General features: G+C 42.1%; 1 protein-coding gene across 4 annotated transcripts in view; it reads right to left on the reverse strand.

Moving 5' to 3' along the window:
- Positions 1-4,153: 4,153 nt before the first annotated feature.
- The window catches only part of LOC117527782 (zinc finger protein 821), a 74,563-nt gene continuing 59,046 nt past the window's right edge, over positions 4,154-19,670 (reverse strand). For all 4 annotated transcript variants that reach the window (XM_034190297.1, XM_034190294.1, XM_034190287.1 and 1 more), the window contains exons 4-6: positions 11,324-11,422; positions 8,347-8,513; positions 4,154-5,704 (exon numbers count right to left, since the gene is read on the reverse strand). In XM_034190297.1, coding sequence (XP_034046188.1) covers positions 4,738-5,704; positions 8,347-8,513; positions 11,324-11,422 — 1,233 coding nt within the window. In that variant the 3' untranslated portion in view covers positions 4,154-4,737. The remainder of the gene's footprint in view (positions 5,705-8,346; positions 8,514-11,323; positions 11,423-19,670) is intronic.

Consider the following 19,670-nt stretch of genomic DNA (forward strand, 5'->3'; position numbering starts at 1 on the left):
TTACTGTTGGTTGGAAAGCAGCAGTAACACTTGTGTTGTGCGCTGCACCGGGTGCAAGATAAAGCATGTTTAAGGGTGTTCGAGCAGCAGTGGTTTGAAGAGTAGAATCCCATTGTGGTGCAAACATTCGCCAAGAAACCCAACTCAAGAAAACAGAAATGTGATCTTGAACTTCCATGATGTTCTATGTTAATTGTCATCTTGACCAAACAGGTGATTTGTTCTACTACACAGTTGTGTAGTAGAAGTTTACAGGTGGATGCTGAGAGGTACTGTAGGCTGTAGCATCCTTCTGTTTTGCCGTGGAGGAAACGGGGGTAAAAAAAAAAAAGGGCAAGGACGGAAATCAAAGATGATGCTACAGTTATAACAAAGTCGATATTTATTTCCACATTCTTTACCAGATCTCGATCTGTACAACAGTTTAACATCTGTGCGGTAACCAGGCTGCTGCCCCAAGCTGCCATCCTTTAAGAATGCGTCCATATCCCCGTTAATGTGTGTGTTCTTGAGCACTCTTTTGGCCTTGTTCAAAGATTTCGTTTGTAAACATGGACATTTAGAGCAACTTTTTCTTGTTTATAAATTTTTTTTTTTTTTTTTTTTAAAGGCAGGCATAATTGCAACACAAACTGATAGTGAACCATTCCAGGAGGACATGCAGTGCTATCTAAACCTGTACTGAATCGGACTGCTCATCAAAACCACAGCTTCAGGTGTTAATCTACGATAGCACAAAGGGCATTACGGCAATTTCAGAGGTGAATCAGAGAGCAACCTGTGAGAATACGCAGTATTCATAAAAGGAGAAGTGACACCTGAAACCTTTATGTGGACCACTGATCTGCCCTTACTGTGTCATCAAGAGGACAGCAGTGAGACGCCCCCCACCTCAGTTAATCCATTTTTTTTTCAGAATTTTTTTTCTTTTAAACCTTCACAACTACCACATCATGATCGATCAAAACATGATTTTATGGACCATGAGTTAAGGGTCTGAACCCTCTCACTGAGATAAAATGCCTGAGAAGCCAAAAATCTTTTACATTGAAGTCTTAAAGTTGCATTCTGCATAGTTTCGGTGAAACAGAATAATTTCCCTCAGGATGTGTGGGGTTGCATAGACGTTTGATGCACTCCTAGAGAAGACGCATAGCATTTTTCCCTCCACTTTTCTTCAAATTGCTGAAACAAACAGCTGTGTAAACGGGCCATTCTCTAGGAGTGACTCAAACAGAGCTAATCACTCATTCTTAATATTCTGAAAACATTTACAAAACTGATCTTTTGCTTCAAGTTATAGTTTAAGAAAAACAAATTTAGAAGCAGGAAATTACACCGTTGGGGGAGGTTCTAAGCACGATTCAAACAACTATCATTAAACCCCAAAAGGTATGCAAAAAATTTAAATATTCACATCATATTGCATAAATGTGTGGTGGAATGAAGTAAAAGAATACAGATGACACAAACTCTCCCTTTTCAGAAAAACAGTAATGTCTATATAAAACCATCAGATTAAATGAAATATTCCACTAATTTTGCAGCAAACGCAAATGATGAATCAGAAGTTATAGCAGAGGCACTGCAGCTTTAAGAACTAAAGATGCATGCTAATGCTACACAAATGTCACCTGTATACCATCCTCCACATTAAAACAACCCAACATTTTTTTGAAAACAGGTTTCGTTTCATTTCAAAATTCAAGTAAACAAATTTAAAAAATCTTTAAGAGGTAACTACTGTATTGTACGGTAGAGTAACAGCAGCAGCTTGTTCAGAGTGACAACAAAAGGAAAACTTAAATACTGGTAAAAAAAAAAAAAAAAGATGCATAAACTGGTACAACTGACAAGATGAGAGGGAAGATACTCCACGCTCTGTGTATTCAACAAAACAAAATTAGAAACATGGTATCCAATGAAATGTCATTTTATATTAAAGGGGAACAAGGATTTTTTTCACTTTGCAAACAAAATTAGAAACATGGTATCTTCAATGAAATGTCATTTTATATTAAAGGGGAACAAGGATTTTTTTTGACTTTGCACTTTTTTTCTTGTTGGTTAAATTATTTGAAGAAGAAATAATCAAAAAGAAAAATTATTTTAATGGGTCCAGTATTGAACTCAAACAGATGCTGTTACAGGCTAAACAGTTACAGCCAACCAAAAAGTTAGCTTCGATAACAGTTATAATCTGCTAACTGAAAAGATAACTTTTTATAATAAAGATAAACCAATAAATCCCTAAAAAAGTTAGCGGAAGTTACAGCTAAAAGCTAAACCATTAACTTAGTATTGATTTCAGTACACTGGCAGCTACTGACAACGAGCCAGCACTTCTGTCTCAGATCAGTCTTCTCTCAGCAAAAGAGACCTAGTGACCAGAAAGAAAGGAAGCCAAAAAAAAAAATGTTTTCACAGCTATACAGACATCACAGGACTTATGCCCGCAAAAACATTTTAACGGTTTCTGTGTAGGCTCTCAGTTGTCCAGGTGGTTTCCATAGTAGAGAAGCTTGAATCTTCAACTGGACTGGGTTGCTTGACGTGAGGACGTTTCGCTTCAAATCGCAGAAGCTTCCTCAGCTAAAATTCTTGCTCTGGTAGTCTGACTTCCGTCTTGACTCTTGTAGAGAAGAATAAAACAGAAGTCAACAAAAGCTGGAGTTTTTAACCTAACCAGACCCCTCCTACCAAGAGGCCGACTGCTACAGGCTAGTGACTAAACAATAGCTCTAATTAGCACCTATTGTGCTCTAGTTAGCACCCTCCTAATGACAGGGCAGCTGTCCCTCCTAATGATGGGACGGAAGCCTCTCCTGATGGCTCTCTTGACGACTCTCCTGATGATGTGAATAACTCATTACCATGAACAAAAGACTGAAACTGCTTTGACCTGAGTACCCCATTGTAAACAGGGGACAAAGCGTGTCTGAGACCCCCTCCCCGGTTATGGCTGGGTTTCAACTGTTTTACAAAGAATGCTTCCTTGACACCGCTCTCAAACCATTTCTTCTCTCTGGCTAAGATTTTAACTTCCTTGTCCTCAAACGTGTGGTTGGTGTATTTCAGGTGGAGATGAACTGCAGACTGAGGTCCACTGGCACCCTCTCTGCGGTGCTGGTATAGCCTTTTGTGTAAAGGTTGCTTAGTCTCACCTATGTAGTGTTCATTACAGTTTTCCTGACATCTGATAGAATACACTACCCAGTCCAGTCGAAGATTCAAGCTTCTCTACTATTTTACCGGTCTAAAAGTCTTCGGAACTAAATTTAGCGTTAGTTAATTGGTCCACTGATGGTTTTCAAAGTTAGCTTGGGGAACACCTGTAATGGCTTGTAGTATATGAAGTCGCATATCTTTGTCGTGAGGCGCAGACGTCAGCTTGTTGTCCTCATGTGGAAATAAATTAAAACACATATCGCTTCAGCTGACCACCATATCCGCGCACCACAACGCTGGTGAATATTGCGCTATGCAGAAAATCACTGCAAGGCGCGTGTCACTGCAGGATTTCCCCACACTGTAAAACACGTATCATATCTGCAATGCGGTCACCAGCGGATCACTGTGCGCTGGACACGCCATGCCAGCTGATGTCTTCATGAGAGGAGCGCATCAGGTAATTCATGTAAAAGATAAAAGGGAGACTCGTAATCCATGCCATTTCATTACTTCCTGCGGAGGCCAAGTCCGCTCTTTATAACAGGAATTAAGTATTATAAATTGTGGGGGTTTTTTTCCGCTGCTGTGTGCACGTGGCTTTCCACATGCTCATACGCGAACACAAAACCATGGTATTGTGCATGCCTGTCTAACTGTGTGTCCCTCCCGACAGGTGGAATGTCTCGCGGTTCCCTATTTCTTTTGATTTGCGGATTTTCTTCTGGTTTCTGCATCTTTTGCTCAACATGGTGTTATGTGTGAAGGAGCCCTAAGGGTTGTCTTCATGCTACCAGACACATCTAATGATGTTTTTGTTTATTTGGTAGTGACAGCGGTTTACTCCAAGAGTTTCAGCTTGTCTCGTACCTTTACATTGCACAGCAGTTTAGCTTGTAAAGGTGTTTGTATTCTAACAAAATCCTGGGCTGATTAAAAACTTTTGTTTTTGCCTGGAGTTGAACCTTAAACACCTTTAAAAAAAGGCCTAGGTAAATCAAATAAAATCCAAGAGTTCCCCTTTAAATTAGTACAGTGATGAAAGCAAACAGTAGAAGTCATCCTCTGCAGTAGTGTGTAGTACAAACAGAGCTTTGGAACACAGGATGCTGCAGGACAGAGGGCATGACCATAGCTGAGGTAGTAGTTGGAATGATGATGAATGTCCTACAGCGGCAGCTTGAAGGGAGGTGTAGCTACCGGTAAACTTGAGCCACTGGGCTGGCAGAGCGGACCAGGAAGGAGAGGGCTTGTGGCTACAGAGTGCCCGCTCCCATCAACAAAGGTCCGTGTGCAAAAAGATCTCCTTGAAGGAAGTGGATTACTGCTCCTACTAGAATGAACCGTGTTAAATCTCTTTACAACATGCTTTAAAGTCATCGTCCACACAACAGGAAAGATTCTCAACCCTGTTCCCAAGGTTTGTAATAAATTAGAGGGGGGTTTTTTTGTTTTGTTTTTTGTTGCTCAACTTAAAGCAGTTTGTATTTGTAAAGTTGTTTAGCACAGGGAACGCTGGGAGTAAACCAGCCAGGAATGGTTCACTGTGAGCACACGGGCCCAGCAGAGTCAGGGCAGCTTCATGAACAGACCGTTATCGATATTAGAGACGGGCATAGGGCAGGGGAACTGAAAGAGACTCATGTCTGCTGTGAGGGCGGCCATAGCAGCAGGGTCATGTTCTATCTGCGTCCTCAGAGCAGGATCGATCTTCTCCAGCCTTCGCTTGATCCTCTTTGCCTCCCGCTCCCGGATCAGCCTGGCTTGCCTCTTCTCAGGCGTCTCATTGGCCCTCTTCAAACGCATGGCCTCCCTGTCTCTCTGCAGCCGGCGTGCGCGTTGCTCCTCCGTTTCCTGCATCCTCTGCATCCGCTTGGCCTCGCGGTCCCGCAGCCTCCTCATTTCCCGCTCCTCTTCCGTTTCACATGCCCGCTTATTCTTCTTTGCTGTACGTTCACGCTCGAGGCGCTGCATGCGGGCCTCCAAAGGTTCATTCTTCCGGCGCAGAGCCCACTTGCGCATTGGCGACTGGGACTCTACTATCTGCTGATAGGCAACGCAGCTGTTGCACACCAGCAACACTCCAGCAGGATACACTGGCATAGGACTGAGGATGTCTGGGATAGGAGGAAGTCCTGACGTGGAGGAATGGAGCGCATCGGGGATCAATGCGAGTGACGGTCCTTCAGGAAGGAGACTGTCAGGCAGTGAGGGAAAAGAGGGTCCCTGCTCAGAGCTTGTGCATGGTCCTGGTCCTTGGCCATGACACGGTCTGGGTACTTGACATGGGGTATGAATGTGACTGGATCCCTGGCAGCTACTATGGGTTTGACACAAGTTGGAGCTATGGTCAGGTGCTTGACATGGACGAGGGTCTTGACAAGAACTGGGGCTGGGGCCTGGTCCATGACAGGACTGAGTGCCTGAGACTGGACTGGCCACAGAACTGACGGAGAGGCTTTGGGACATGGGACTGGTTTCACCTCCACTGCTGCCCTCCATCCTGGTTGTGTCGAGGACATCTTTAAGCTTCTCTCTAAGGTAAGACAAGAATTTATTGGCATGGTAAAAGTAAAAGAACTTACCCCCTATTGGCACTTCCTCATATTATGTCCGATGTACACCCGACGCTTCCTGGTCTGCATCAGTTTTTTTTCCCCACATTCTGTTAAAATGTTCTTTTCAGTGTGCTTTTGTTTTTACTTGACCAGCCGCCCCCAAATAAAGCAGCCTGCAGCTTTTAAGTGATAGCTACATATGACTACATGTACATTTCTTTTATGCCAGATTGACCAGAAAGAAATATTAAATGACGTATACAAGCCCAAATACTTTCAAGACACAATACTGTTTTAACACCGCCCGCCGGCACACACACACACACACACACACACACACACACACACACACACACACACACACACACACCTTCAGCATTTTAAACTAAATTAAATAATATAACAAAGAAGCTGCAAAAAAATAAAAAATGAAGAATCGAAGAGCCTAAAAAAGTATCTGGTGTGAAAATGTTTTACTTACATCATGTTAAACAGAAATCATTACTGTGTTTGTAGAATCACAGTGCTGCAAACACACAATGTTTTACATTCATTTGAAATTTTCTTAACTGAAGACTGTGCAGTCTGGCTGTCTTTCAGTGGATGTTACATCTCCACAGCAGAGCCAGAACAGAGTCTTCACACAAGCTTCTTGACTGGTTTTTTTTTTTTAAGTAAACTTTTAGTTAACAATATTAGCCTGCTGATTCTTCATTATGAAACACCACTTGAGTAAGACAAGTTAAATTTCATTATTTTGCACAGCTTATTTTGGGGGACGGGGGAGACTGTTTGCATGCACGCACGCACACACACACTTATTGTTATTATTATAACTTATGAGAAAAAAAAAATCACAATATCCAAACCATGATTGTAGTTTAGTATGTATATATATATATATATATATATATACATATACATACATACATACATACATATATATATACACACACACACACACACACACACTCAACAAAAATATAAACGCAACACTTTTGGTTTTGCTCCCATTTTGTATGAGATGAACTCAAAGATCTAAAACTTTTTCCACATACACAATATCACCATTTCCCTCAAATATTGTTCACAAACCAGTCTAAATCTGTGATAGTGAGCACTTCTCCTTTGCTGAGATAATCCATCCCACCTCACAGGTGTGCCATATTAAGATGCTGATTAGACACCATGATTAGTGCACAGGTGTGCCTTAGACTGTCCACAAAGGCCACTCTGAAAGGTGCAGTTTTATCACACAGCACAATGCCACAATTGTCGCAAGATTTGAGGGAGCGTGCAATTGGCATACTGACAGCAGGAATGTCAACCAGACATTGCTCGTGTATTGAATGTTCATTTCTCTACCATAAATCGTCTCCAAAGGCGATTCAGAGAATTTGGCAGTACATCCAACCAGCCTCACAACCGCAGACTACATGTAACCACACCAGCCCAGGACCTCCACATCCAGCATGTTCACCTCCAAGATCGTCTGAGACCAGCCACTCGGACAGCTGCTGAAACAATCGGTTTGCATAACCAAAGAATTTCTGCACAAACTGTCAGAAACCATCTCAGGGAAGCTCATCTGCATGCTCGTCGTCCTCATCGGGGTCTCAACCTGACTCCAGTTCGTCGTCGTAACCGACTTGAGTGGGCAAATGCTCACATTCGCTGGCGTTTGGCACGTTGGAGAGGTGTTCTCTTCACGGATGAATCCCAGTTCACACTGTTCAGGGCAGATGGCAGACAGCGTGTGGATCGAGTGGCCCATGGTGGCGGTGGGGTTATGGTAAGGGCAGGCGTCTGTTATGGACGAAGAACACAGGTGCATTTTATTGATGGTATTTTGAATGCACAGAGATACCGTGACGAGATCCTGAGGCCCATTGTTGTGCCATACATCCAAGAACATCGCCTCATGTTGCAGCAGGATAATGCACGGCCCCATGTTGCAAGGATCTGCACACAATTCTTGGAAGCTGAAAATGTCCCAGTTCTTGCATGGCCGGCATACTCACCGGACATGTCACCCATTGAGCATGTTTGGGATGCTCTGGACCGGCGTATACGACAGCGTGTACCAGTTCCTGCCAATATCCAGCAACTTCGCACAGCCATTGAAGAGGAGTGGACCAACATTCCACAGGCCACAATTGACAACCTGATCAACTCTATGTGAAGGAGATGTGTTGCACTGCATGAGGCAAATGGTGGTCACACCAGATACTGACTGGTATCCCCCCCCAATAAAACAAAACTGCACCTTTCAGAGTGGCCTTTTATTGTGGACAGTCTAAAGCACACCTGTGCACTATTCATGGTGTCTAATCAGCATCTTGATATGGCACACCTGTGAGGTGGGATGGATTATCTCAGCAAAGGAGAAGTGCTCACTATCACAGATTTAGACTGGTTTGTGAACATTTGAGGGAAATGGTGATATTGTGTATGTGGAAAAAGTTTTAGATCTTTGAGTTCATCTCATACAAAATGGGAGCAAAACCAAAAGTGTTGCGTTTATATTTTTGTTGTGTGTATATATATATATATATATATATATATATATATATATATAAAATTTTAAAGACATGAGATAAGAGCTTATACTGAAGCTAACCTGTTAAAGTTGTTGGTGTCAGTGAAGCGGAGGCCACAGACGGCACAGTTGGAGAGGCGGTCCTCAGAGTGGATGAGAAGATGCCGACCAAGGGAGCCAGGCGAACTCAGGGCTCGCCCACACACTGGGCAGACATAACTCTTAGTGCTACTCATCACAGTAGTGTGCTTAAAAATGAATAAATAAAATCAGTTATTCAGTGCATGACAGACATTACAAAACTCTCTACTGTCAAATTATTGTTGCATATTAATTACACATTCCTAGAACTGGGGGAAAAATTTTAACTGAGGATGAAAAATGGAATGATAAATTTTGATTTTCAATTATTAGTTATTTGTGCAATATCTCCCATTGATTTCAATGTTATCTATACTTTGGTAAGACTGGGTGGACAGATGGACGGGCAGCAGGTGTCACAGGGCCAAGACACTCAACTGCTTCACCTCAGGGAGCTGTGGTAGATGTTACCCCTGTAAATGACTTGCTCTGGGCACAGATTTCCTTTCCACAGAACCTTTCACATCTGTCACTTACTGAGTCCACCATCAAAATAGCAGTGCACCTGTTTCAGGTGCACACACAACTCTTAAAAGGATTGACATGCAACAATCCCATTATTATAATTCATATCATATCCAAAACACACCCATGATTAGTTAAGAGACTAAATCTGGCCCCAGTGCATCCTACTCCTTACTGAGTGCTCAGATTTAACACTTTTCTTACATCAAAATTGAGTTTAACATGCCTCAAATGCGCTTGTTACCTTAGATGGTACGCTACATACATCAAGATGGAGCCCCACTCTTAAAAAGTAAACATTAAAATTAAAAAGGCAGTGAATTTTATATCAAAACAACAAATGGGTACCAATAAGTAAGGATTAAAGTCTATGTTATACTATGAAGGAATGAAAAAAAAAAGTATGACTAAGATATGAAATTTTGATAACCGGTCATGTCCGTTTTTGTTCATTAAATGTATTGTTTGTCAGATGATGTCCGGGGAGTCAGTTGGAAAGTTTTGAGCATGCTCAAAACTTTGAGCTGACATCAAAAGGCAAGGCCGCCTAGTGGTAGCACCTTTATTTCCTGTTTTGTCCTGTACTTGTTTGTTAGCTTGACAGTGGATGTCCGGTAGATGTTAGGGTTATCCATGCATTATATTTCATCTTCTGTTCTTGTCTGGAAGCGCTGTGCACCTGCATTTGGTGTGTGTCCACTCATTCCATCATAGTCCAAATCCATGGAGACTGATGGATTATGTGATTTTTGGAACCCAGTCTCACGGATTGTCACGATTTAGCAGCACGAAATATACATTAATCTATTGGTTCATCATATCGTCATGAAAAGTGCAAAATTTTCGTCATGGGGGCATGAATTTATTGTAATTCTTTCCGCGATGGATGCACATTATTTAAAGTGCAGCGGGGGGAAGGGTGGTTATGGTTAGGGGAAGGAGTAGGGCTAGGTTATGGTTAAGGTTAGGGTTTGGGCTAGGAGTATGGTTAGTATTAGTGAGTAAAAAAAAAGAAAAAAGAAAAAACCCAGTCACAAAAATTGGAAGCATTTCGTGATGGGAGGACGGAAGAAAAGTGAGACTGGGCTAAATTTTTGCCACTGGACAAATTATTTCAAACTAATCAGTTTTATTCAATCAGTCACAGTGTGACTACACCTTAAAATACTGACTACACAGCTTTGCAGCTAAACAGTACTACAGCCATTTGTTTTGCATCTTTCCAGATTCCCTTTAGTTTAAGCCCCACTGAGGTGGCTTTATGATCACGAGTATTTGTTTGTCAGCAGGATAGTACAAAAACATATAAACATATTTCAGTGAAAGTTTGTCTACAGGTGGACAATGGGTCAAGGAAGCGTTGATTAGATTTGGAAAAGGATGAGGAACCAGGGACATTTTTGCTATGCAATGACTTGAAATCCAATCAACCCTTGTATGAACCCTAGGGCCACCTCCCCACAAAACGGATATGAAATCTGTTCATAATGTTTTGAGCCATCCTGCTGGCAAAGGGACAAACAAACACTGACAAGGATAATAAGAAGATGGAGATGTGTGTTCAACGGGCTCCCTCCACATTTGTCACACTAAACTGTGGCACATCTTCAAACAACATTTAAACACAAGCTGAGCAAAATACAAATAATTTTTTTTTAAATCTTTTGGCTACTCTAATTTGTTTGGGGTTGCTACAGGATATCATATCCACTACAGAGGTCCAATTTTTATGATCTGCATGTTTGTTTCATAAATAAGTTGAGCACTGACATTCGTATTTGTCACTCCTTTGTGTTGATGGTAGGTAACCTTCATGGCATCAACATGCAGAGTTGGCCTCCTGATTTCTGACTGTACCAATTCTTCAAAGATCTCCATTAAAATGGATGTGAAAGTGACTGGTCTAAAAATCACAAAACCACTGGATTTAGGCACAGGGATTAGCACAGCATTGTTCCAGACCTTGGGTACATGTTGAACCTGGAGTTCTTTTGAACAGCATTGTAGTAGACTGCCACCAATGTCACCAGGTCTACAGCTCTTGATTACGTTACAGAGAGGAAGGACTTATGCACATCCTTTCAGCCTATATCAAAGTTAGTTATCTGCACGTTTGCATGTCAGTTCTTGATTGTCTTTACAAAAATCAAAAGTGTCAAAATGATTATAAAAGAGTATTCCACAAAAACCTAGATAGCGGATTAAGATGGGATTTTCTAGGTAATCCAGGCTACATTAAACTGACTTGGTCTCATGAACCCACAAGTGCATAAATTACCATTGTAACCTATTCTGCTTCAGACCAGGCTAACACCCAAGTTTGATTAATCCTGGTGCCTTTTTTGTTCAGTCCGCAAGGCACCAGGATTAATCAAGCCTGGAAGTCTGAACAAGACCTTTGTTCTCATGTTTCTCTCCTAAACTGTTGCAGGTACGATAACATTGCTCTTACCTGGTAGACATGAGAAATGAGTTTCTCGGGACTGCTGAAATCCAGCGTGCAGAGTGGACATACAAAGCTGTTGCCATATTCGGCCCCTTCCTCGCACTCCTATGAAAACCAAAGCCTATTAATTCAAACAAATTCCAGGAACATGTTCTACATGTAAAGTTTTATAGTCAAGAGTACTACGAGGGCTGTCCATAAAGTATAGGTCCTTTTTATTTTTTTCAAAAACTATATGGATTTCATTCATATGTTTTTACGTCAGACATGCTTGAACCCTCGTGCGCATGCGTGAGTTTTTCCATGCTTGTCGGTGACGTCATTCGCCTGTGAGCACTCCTTGTGGGAGGAGTCGTCCAGCCCCTCGTCGGAATTCCTTTGTCTGAGAAGTTGCTGAGACTGGCGCTTTGTTTGATCAAATTTTTTTCTAAACCTGTGAGACACATCGAAGTGGACATGGTTCGAAAAATTAAGCTGGTTTTCAGTGAAAATTTTAACGGCTGATGAGAGATTTTGAGGTGATACTGTCGCTTTAAGGACTTCCCACGGTGCGAGACGTCGCGCAGCGCTCTCAGGCGGCGTCATCAGCCTGTTTCAAGCTGAAAACCTCCACATTTCAGACTCTATTGATCCAGGACGTCGTGAGAGAACAGAGAAGTTTCAGAAGAAGTCGGTTTCAGCATTTTATCCGGATATTCCACTGTTAAAGGAGATTTTTTTTAATGAAAGACGTGCGGATGGGTCCGCACGTCGGGACGCAGCCGGCGCGGTGCGGCGGCACAGGAAAAACACCTCCGTGTTGATAACCATTTGTAAAATCCAGGCGGCTTTTGATGACTTTCAATGGAGTGAGTATATGAGAAATTGTTTAACAGCTGGACATGTTCCAACTTGTCCTTAAGGCTTCCAACAGAGGTGTTTTTCCTGTGGCGGAGCGTTGCAGCGGCTGCGAGCCGACGCGCAGACCCGTCAGCACGTCTTTCATATATATACAAAAGTTTACCTTGGAAACTCTACTTTAGTTTCCAAACTAATTACTAAAATTTATCTTAAAATGCACAAGTCTCCAAATACTTTAGCACATTTTATCTTAAATAGTTATTTGTGTTAAATCTAAAACTATAGATATGAGTGGAACAACACAATAGGCACGTTAACAACAATCACTAAAAAGGTCACCGATTCATTTTTCATGTTCATTTCTTTATTTATTTCATTCATAAAATAAAATAAAAACACAGGAAAATCTATTACCAGATTATCATGAATGAAAAGGAGAGGAAGAAGTTAACAACTTATAATATTTGCTCCTCACACAAAAACAAAATTAACAATTCCAATTAATTGGCTACAACAGCCACATGGCTTTTTTCAAAACATAAGCCCCGTAACACAGAGCAGTTTGACTACTACTCTGAAATTTCTTTTTTTTTTCCAACATGGACCATTTTAACTTCTTTTTAAACACATATATACACTTGGAATGTTTTAATTTGCTGTTAAGATTGTTCCATAAACCAATGCCTTGTACTGAGATGCATTTTTCCTTTGTTGTAGCTCTGAACCTGGGTTTTGAGAAAACCTCAGTCCCTTTTAGTTCATATTTACTTTCTCTTTTGGTGATTCTGTTTTGGAGATTAATAGGTAAGGTTTTTAATATGAGCTTTGTACATTGTTTTTAAAATACTGATTTCTACAAAATCAAGGCATCCCTATTTAAAGAGTCTTTAATCCTATGCAACACAGCTATGATTTGTGATACCTTTACTTTTACATTATCAGTATGTGATTAATGAAGTAGTTCCCTTTATAATGTGTTGAGATTGTGAAACAGCAAAATTTTCACAAGTCCTAGTAAATTACCAATGGTGACACAATGGTGTGTGTTGTAATACATGTGACTCACAAAAAATCCGAAATGGTATTTACAAACAAGGTCTGAACACACTTATTTGCTGCTCCTACAGGTGTTCCATGAAAGCACCTGTGATTTCTCCACTGTCATTTTGTTTTTGTACAGGGAACGCACAGGCAGAACACAAACAAGGCTTTTCAGGTGAACAGGGATTTATTTCAAAGCAGAAAAAACAGGTTTGACACAAGGACAGTTCAGGTGGATGGACAGACAGGCAGGCTGAGAAAGACAGGGCTCAAGAAGAACAGGCCTGATGGCCAAACTAACTTAAAAAACAACAAAAACCCCACTCCATCAGTGCGCAGAAAAGTGACCAGGCATGTAATGATGTTCAACATGTTGGCTCGGCACACACAGCATCCGTGCATTGGCCAAACCTTTCCAAGAGCAGGAGAACAGATTCCCAGTCCAGCCGGTTGTCCTCTTCTGCCTGATCAGAACAGCCGTCCTCTTGTGACCCAGGATTCTGAGAGGTTACCTCCCTGATGGAACACAAGCAATCCTCAGACAAAAATAAATCAGGGCGATGTCCCCACTGCAGAAGCATCCATCTGTTGAATAGCGTGTCCAAATCAAAGAGCTCTGGAATGTAGTCAGCGAGCCAGCAATGGTTCTCAGTCAGCGTCCAGACATCATTCAAAAAGTCCTCCTCCTTGCCAAAGTAGTAGCAGCAAAAAATAATTAAAAAGCAGATTAAACTGTCCTAAGACAGATTTGATCTTTGCGCCTGCTGGATTCATTTTGGGTCATTTGTTCAGTCAGGACATTCAAGAGTAGGGATGGGTATTGATAAGATTTTTATCGATATCGATGTCTTTATCGATTCCGCTTATCGATCCAAAATCTTAGAGATTCTCTTATCAATACTTCTTGTGAATTTTCTGTGTACTAAAAGTTGGGTTTACCGGTTTTCTATGTCAACAACATTTTATTGAGTCTTAAAGTAAATAAATATGAAATTGGTCATAAATAGAAATTAAATATGAAATTGGTCATAAATAGAAATAAACAAAATCTGTAATTTTTGTCAAAAGCATTTCCTTTCAGATATTGAGACAAATGTCACTCCATATCTCTGAGCTGAGCTCTTACAGCCAGCTGCGCTGCCCATCAACATCAATGTAATTCATAAAGAACGGAGGATGTCTCATTTTGGGAGGGGAAAAAAGTTTTGGTTGTTTGTAGGTTGTTGTTTGCATTACAACGTTTGGAAAGAGGTGTCATTTGATTTAAAACGGCTATAACGGAAGTTATTAATTCCAACCGGACTCTATCTTTCTAACTTTACTTGGCAGAGAGTGGCGCAGCGTTTGGAGCTGTGCGAACGGAACGGAGGACGATTCTCTTTTCTTGCTCACAACAAGACAAGAGTCCCAGTTAGTGACTTTAATCCACACAAAAGTGACTCACGACTGACATTTTTAAATAGCTTTGAGAGGGACTAATTAAGAAATTGCAGACCTGCCATTTCTGAAAAGCAGTGAAGCAGAGAATCAGTGAAGCAACGGGTCGCAGTGCTGCTTCGTTGCTTCAAGCAAACCTGCTGCAGAAACAGCAGGCCTGCAATCAATGTAGAGAAATTATCATTTTCTCCATAAACACCTTCAAAAACAGCTGCAGCTCTGGAGTAATGTGAACTGAAGGACTGATAAGGGAATCATTAAGCAAAAAGGCTATTGATGCTGGTGGATCAAATCATTTAACGATTCTTAAAAAGAACCAGTTTTCGATACACAACCCTATTCAAGAGTTCTAAATCCACATGTAGGACACACAAACACTGTCTTTACAGGTGAGGAATGATTTATTTCACTGCAGAAGTAACAGCTCAGTGGAGGATTCACAGACAGATGGCTTGGGTGCTGGACAGACCAAGATGCAGGCATACTGATGGACAGAGACGAGCTGGAGAAGCAGAACAGCTTATGATGAGCAGACAGACATGATTACAGATGTGACGAGCAGCCACAGTGTGTTGACAGCAAGGGGCTGAAGCACGTGAGGAGTGCAGAGAGATGAACATACAGGCAAGATGGACCTCTGATCCAAACAGGAAGAGATGTGACCCAACAGATGCAAAGAACGCCAACATGTCAATGACGACACGGCAGAGAGTATGGAGAAGAAAGGGGATTGATATACTGAGTGACATTATGGCTAAACTACTACCAGGTGAAAGATTAACCGATGAAAAGCAGGCGTGCCAACAAGAAAGAGAACAGAGAAAGTGGGAGTCCACAAACAAGTCACCATGACACAAAATCATACTTACGTAAACTTTGCTATTAATTTCCGATTCACATGCCTGCTAAAAACAGGGGATGTGGCTCCATGTGGCTCAACTGTGATCCATTATACAACTACCATATACCCATAAAAATTTCTCCTCGGAGTTGCATTGATCTCCGGAATGGTCCAGTTAGTCAAAAATAAATAAATAAATAAAGATTTTTTTTCTCCTCCGCCGTTATGTTTTCACCCCCGTTTGTGAACAGCCTGTCAACCACAATTTTTCATGTACAACCCCTGGCAATAATTATGGAATCACCGGCCTCGGAGGATGTTCATTCAGTTGTTTAATTTTGTAGAAGTTTCTGTGTAGGCTCTCAGTTGTCCAGGTGGTTTCCATAGTAGAAAAAGCTTGAATCTTCGACTGGACTGGGTTGCTTGACTTGTCTCTCCCTTATTTAGCAGGAGTAGGGGAAAAACTACAGAAGATCTTCAGACAGCACAAAATCCCAGTTTACTTTAAACCGGTTAACACCTTGAGACAGAAATTAGTTCACCCTAAGGACAGGATCCCTAGTTACAAACAGAGCAATGTAGTGTATTCTATCAGATGTCAGGAAAACTGTAACGAACACTACATAGGTGCCAGTGGACCTCAGTCTGCAGTTCATCTCCACCTTAAAGACACTAACCACACATTTGAGGACAAGGAAGTTAAAATATTAGCCAGAGAGAAGAAATGGTTTGAGAGAGGGGTCAAGGAAGCATTCTTTGTGAAACGTTTGAAACCCAGCCTTAACCGGGGAAGGGGTCTGAGATACGCTTTATCCCCTGTTTACAATGGGATACTCAGGTCAAAGCAGTTTCAGTCTTTTGTTCATGGTAATGAGTCATTCACGTCATCAGCAGAGTCGTCAAGGGAGCCATCAGGAGAGGGTCCCTCCCATCATTAGGAGGGACAGCTGCCCTGTCATCAGGAGGGTGCTAACTAGAGCACAATAAGTGCTAATTAGAGCTATTGTTTAGTCACTGGCCTATAGCAGTCTGCCTCTCAGTAGGAGGGGTCTGGTTAGGTTTAAAACTCCAGCTTTTGTGACTTCTTGATTATTCTTCTCTGCAAGAGTCAAAGACAGAAGTCAGACCACCAGAGCAAGAATTTTAGCTGAGGAAGCTTCTGCGATTTATAGTGAAACGTCCTCGCGTCAAGCAACCCAGTCCAGTCGAAGATTCAAGCTTTTTCTTCTATAATTTTGTAGAAAAAAAGCAGATCACAGACATGACACAAAACTAAAGTCATTTCAAATGGCAACTTTCTGGCTTTAAGAAACACTATAAGAAATCAGGAAAAATAATTGTGGCAGTCAGTAACGGTTACTTTTTTAGACCAAGCAGAGGGAAAAAAATATGGACTCACTCAATTCTGAGGAATAAATTATGGACTCACCCTGTAAATTTTCATCCCCAAAACTAACACCTGCATCAAATCAGATCTGCTCGTTAGTCTGCACCTAAAAAGGAGTGATCACACCTTGGAGAGCTGTTGCACCAAGTGGACTGACATGAATCATGGCTTCAACACGAGAGATGTCAATTGAAACAAAGGAGAGGATTATCAAACTCTTAAAAGAGGGTAAATCATCACGCAATGTTGCAAAAAATGTTGGTTGTTCACAGTCAGCTGTGTCTAAACTCTGGACCAAATACAAATAACATTGGAAGGTTGTTAAAGGCAAACATACTGGTAGACCAAGGAAGACAAAGCATCAAAACAGAAAAGTTAAAGCAATACGAGGTCTATTAGAAAAGAAACCGACAGTTTTATTTTTTTAAAAAACTATATGGATTTGAATCACGTGTGATTACATCAACCAAGCTTGAACCCTTGTGCGCATGCGTGAGTTTTTTCACGCCTGTCGGTGACGTCATTCGCCTGTGAGCACGCCTTGTGGTAGGAGTGGTCCAGCCCCCTCGTCGGATTTTCATTGTCTGAGAAGTTGCTGAGAGACTGGCGCTGTGCTTGATCAAAATTTTTTCAAAAGCTGTGAGGCACAGCCGAGTGGACATCATTCGAGAAATTCAGCTGGTTTCCGGTGTAAATTGTTAACGGCTGATAAGAGATTTTGGATTGTTTCTATCGCTGTAAGGACTTCCCACGGAGCGGGACGTCGTGCAGCGCTCCGAGGCGACGTCGTCATCCTGTTTCAAGCTGAAAACCTCCAAATTTAAGCCTCTGTTGACCCAGGACGTCGTGAGAGAATAGAGAAGTTTCAGAAGAGGTCGGAATCAGCAGTTTATCCGGACATTCTACTGTTAAAGGAGATTTTTTTAATGAAAGACGTGCGGACGGATTGGCGCGTCGGCTTGCAGCCGGCGCGGCACACCTGCCACAGGAAAAACACCTCTGTGTTGTAACCACCTCCATTTGTAAAATCCAGGCGGCTTTTGGTGGCTTTCAGTTGAGTGAGTATCTGAGAAATTGTTTAACAGCAGGGCATGTTCCAACTTGTCCTTAAGGCTTCCAACGGAGGTGTTTTTCCTGTGGCAGGCACACAGCGCCGGCTGCGAGCCGACGCGCCAATCCATCCGCACGTCTTTCATTAAAAAAAAAAAATCTCCTTTAACAGTGGAATGTCCGGATAAACTGCTGATTCCGACCTCTTCTGAAACTTCTTTGTTCTCTCACGACGTCCTGGGTCAACAGAGGCTTAAATTTGGAGGTTTTCAGCTTGAAACAGGATGATGACGTCGCCTCGGAGCGCTGCACGACGTCCCGCTCCGTGGGAAGTCCTTACAGCGATAGAAACAATCTAAAATCTCTCATCAGCCGTTAAAATTTTCACAGAAAACCAGCTGAATTTCTCGAATGATGTCCACTCGGATGTGCCTCACAGTGTTTGAAAAAATTTTGATCAAGCACCGCGCCAGTCTCTCAGCAACTTCTCAGACAAAGGAATTCTGACGAGGGGGCTGGACCACTCCTTCCACAAGGCGTGCTCACAGGCGAATGACGTCACCGACAGGTGTGAAAAACTCTTGCATGCCCACGAGGGTTCAAGCTTGGCTGATGTAATCGCACGTGATTCAAATCCATATGTTTTTTTTTTTTAAATAATAAGGTCGGATACTTTTATCACAGACCTCGTATGTCTCAAAAATCGAAAATGCACAACAAAACAAATGAGGAACGAATGGGAGGAAACTGGAGTCAACATCTGTGACCGAACTGTAAGAAACCGCCTAAAGGAAATGGGATTTACATACAGAAAAGCTAAACGAAAGCCATCATTAACACCTAAACAGAAAAAAACAAGGTTACAATGGGCTAAGGAAAAGCAATCGTGGACTGTGGATGACTGGATGAAAGTCATATTCAGTGATGAATCTCGAATCTGCATTGGGCAAGGTGATGATGCTGGAACTTTTGTTTGGTGCCGTTCCAATGTGATTTATAAAGATGACTGCCTGAAGACAACATGTAAATTTCCACAGTCATTGACGATATGGGGCTGCATGTCAGGTAAAGGCATGATCTAGATTACAGATTGTGGACATTTGAATTTAATGAATGAATGAGCAGGGAGGCAATTTGTTCAGGAGTGTGACGCAGTTCAGCAGCAGCTGCACTGCTGAGCTTCGGCGGCACAGCTGACGAACAGCTGCGGTGGAGCGGATGAGCTTTGATGGCGGAGCGGACGAGCGTCGTTCGCAGACCTTATCAGCAGCAGTGGCGGAGCTGATGGGGTTCGACGGCAGGGCTGACGAGCAGTACCGGCGGCTTAACATCAGGGACGGGCCCCTCACTGTCGCACGGTGTAGTTACTGCCTGGAGGTTAAGACACCAGGCCCAGCAGCATCTAAATGTCAGGACGGGCCCTTCTCCGTCAGGCGGTGTGGTAACTGCTCAGAGGGTTAAGGTAAAACCTTTTTTTTCTTAACTGTTCATCATGCCAGAAAAAAAAAAGCCATAAGTGGTGAAGACTTGGATGAGATTAAACTGTCCTTGAACTTCATGTCGAAGGAACTCAGTGGAGTAGTGAAACAACAATCTGAACTGCTTGGATGACTGAAGGAGATTCAAGACCTTAGGAGACTAATGCAGGAGAAAGACAATAAAACCAGAATACTGGAAAATCGAGTGGATGAACTGGAGCAATATACTAGAATGAAGGACATAATTGTAACACGACTAAATATAAAACACTGGTCATA

This window comes from Thalassophryne amazonica, chromosome 2 (genome assembly GCF_902500255.1).
Source record: "Thalassophryne amazonica chromosome 2, fThaAma1.1, whole genome shotgun sequence".
In the NCBI taxonomy this organism is placed as follows: domain Eukaryota; kingdom Metazoa; phylum Chordata; class Actinopteri; order Batrachoidiformes; family Batrachoididae; genus Thalassophryne; species Thalassophryne amazonica.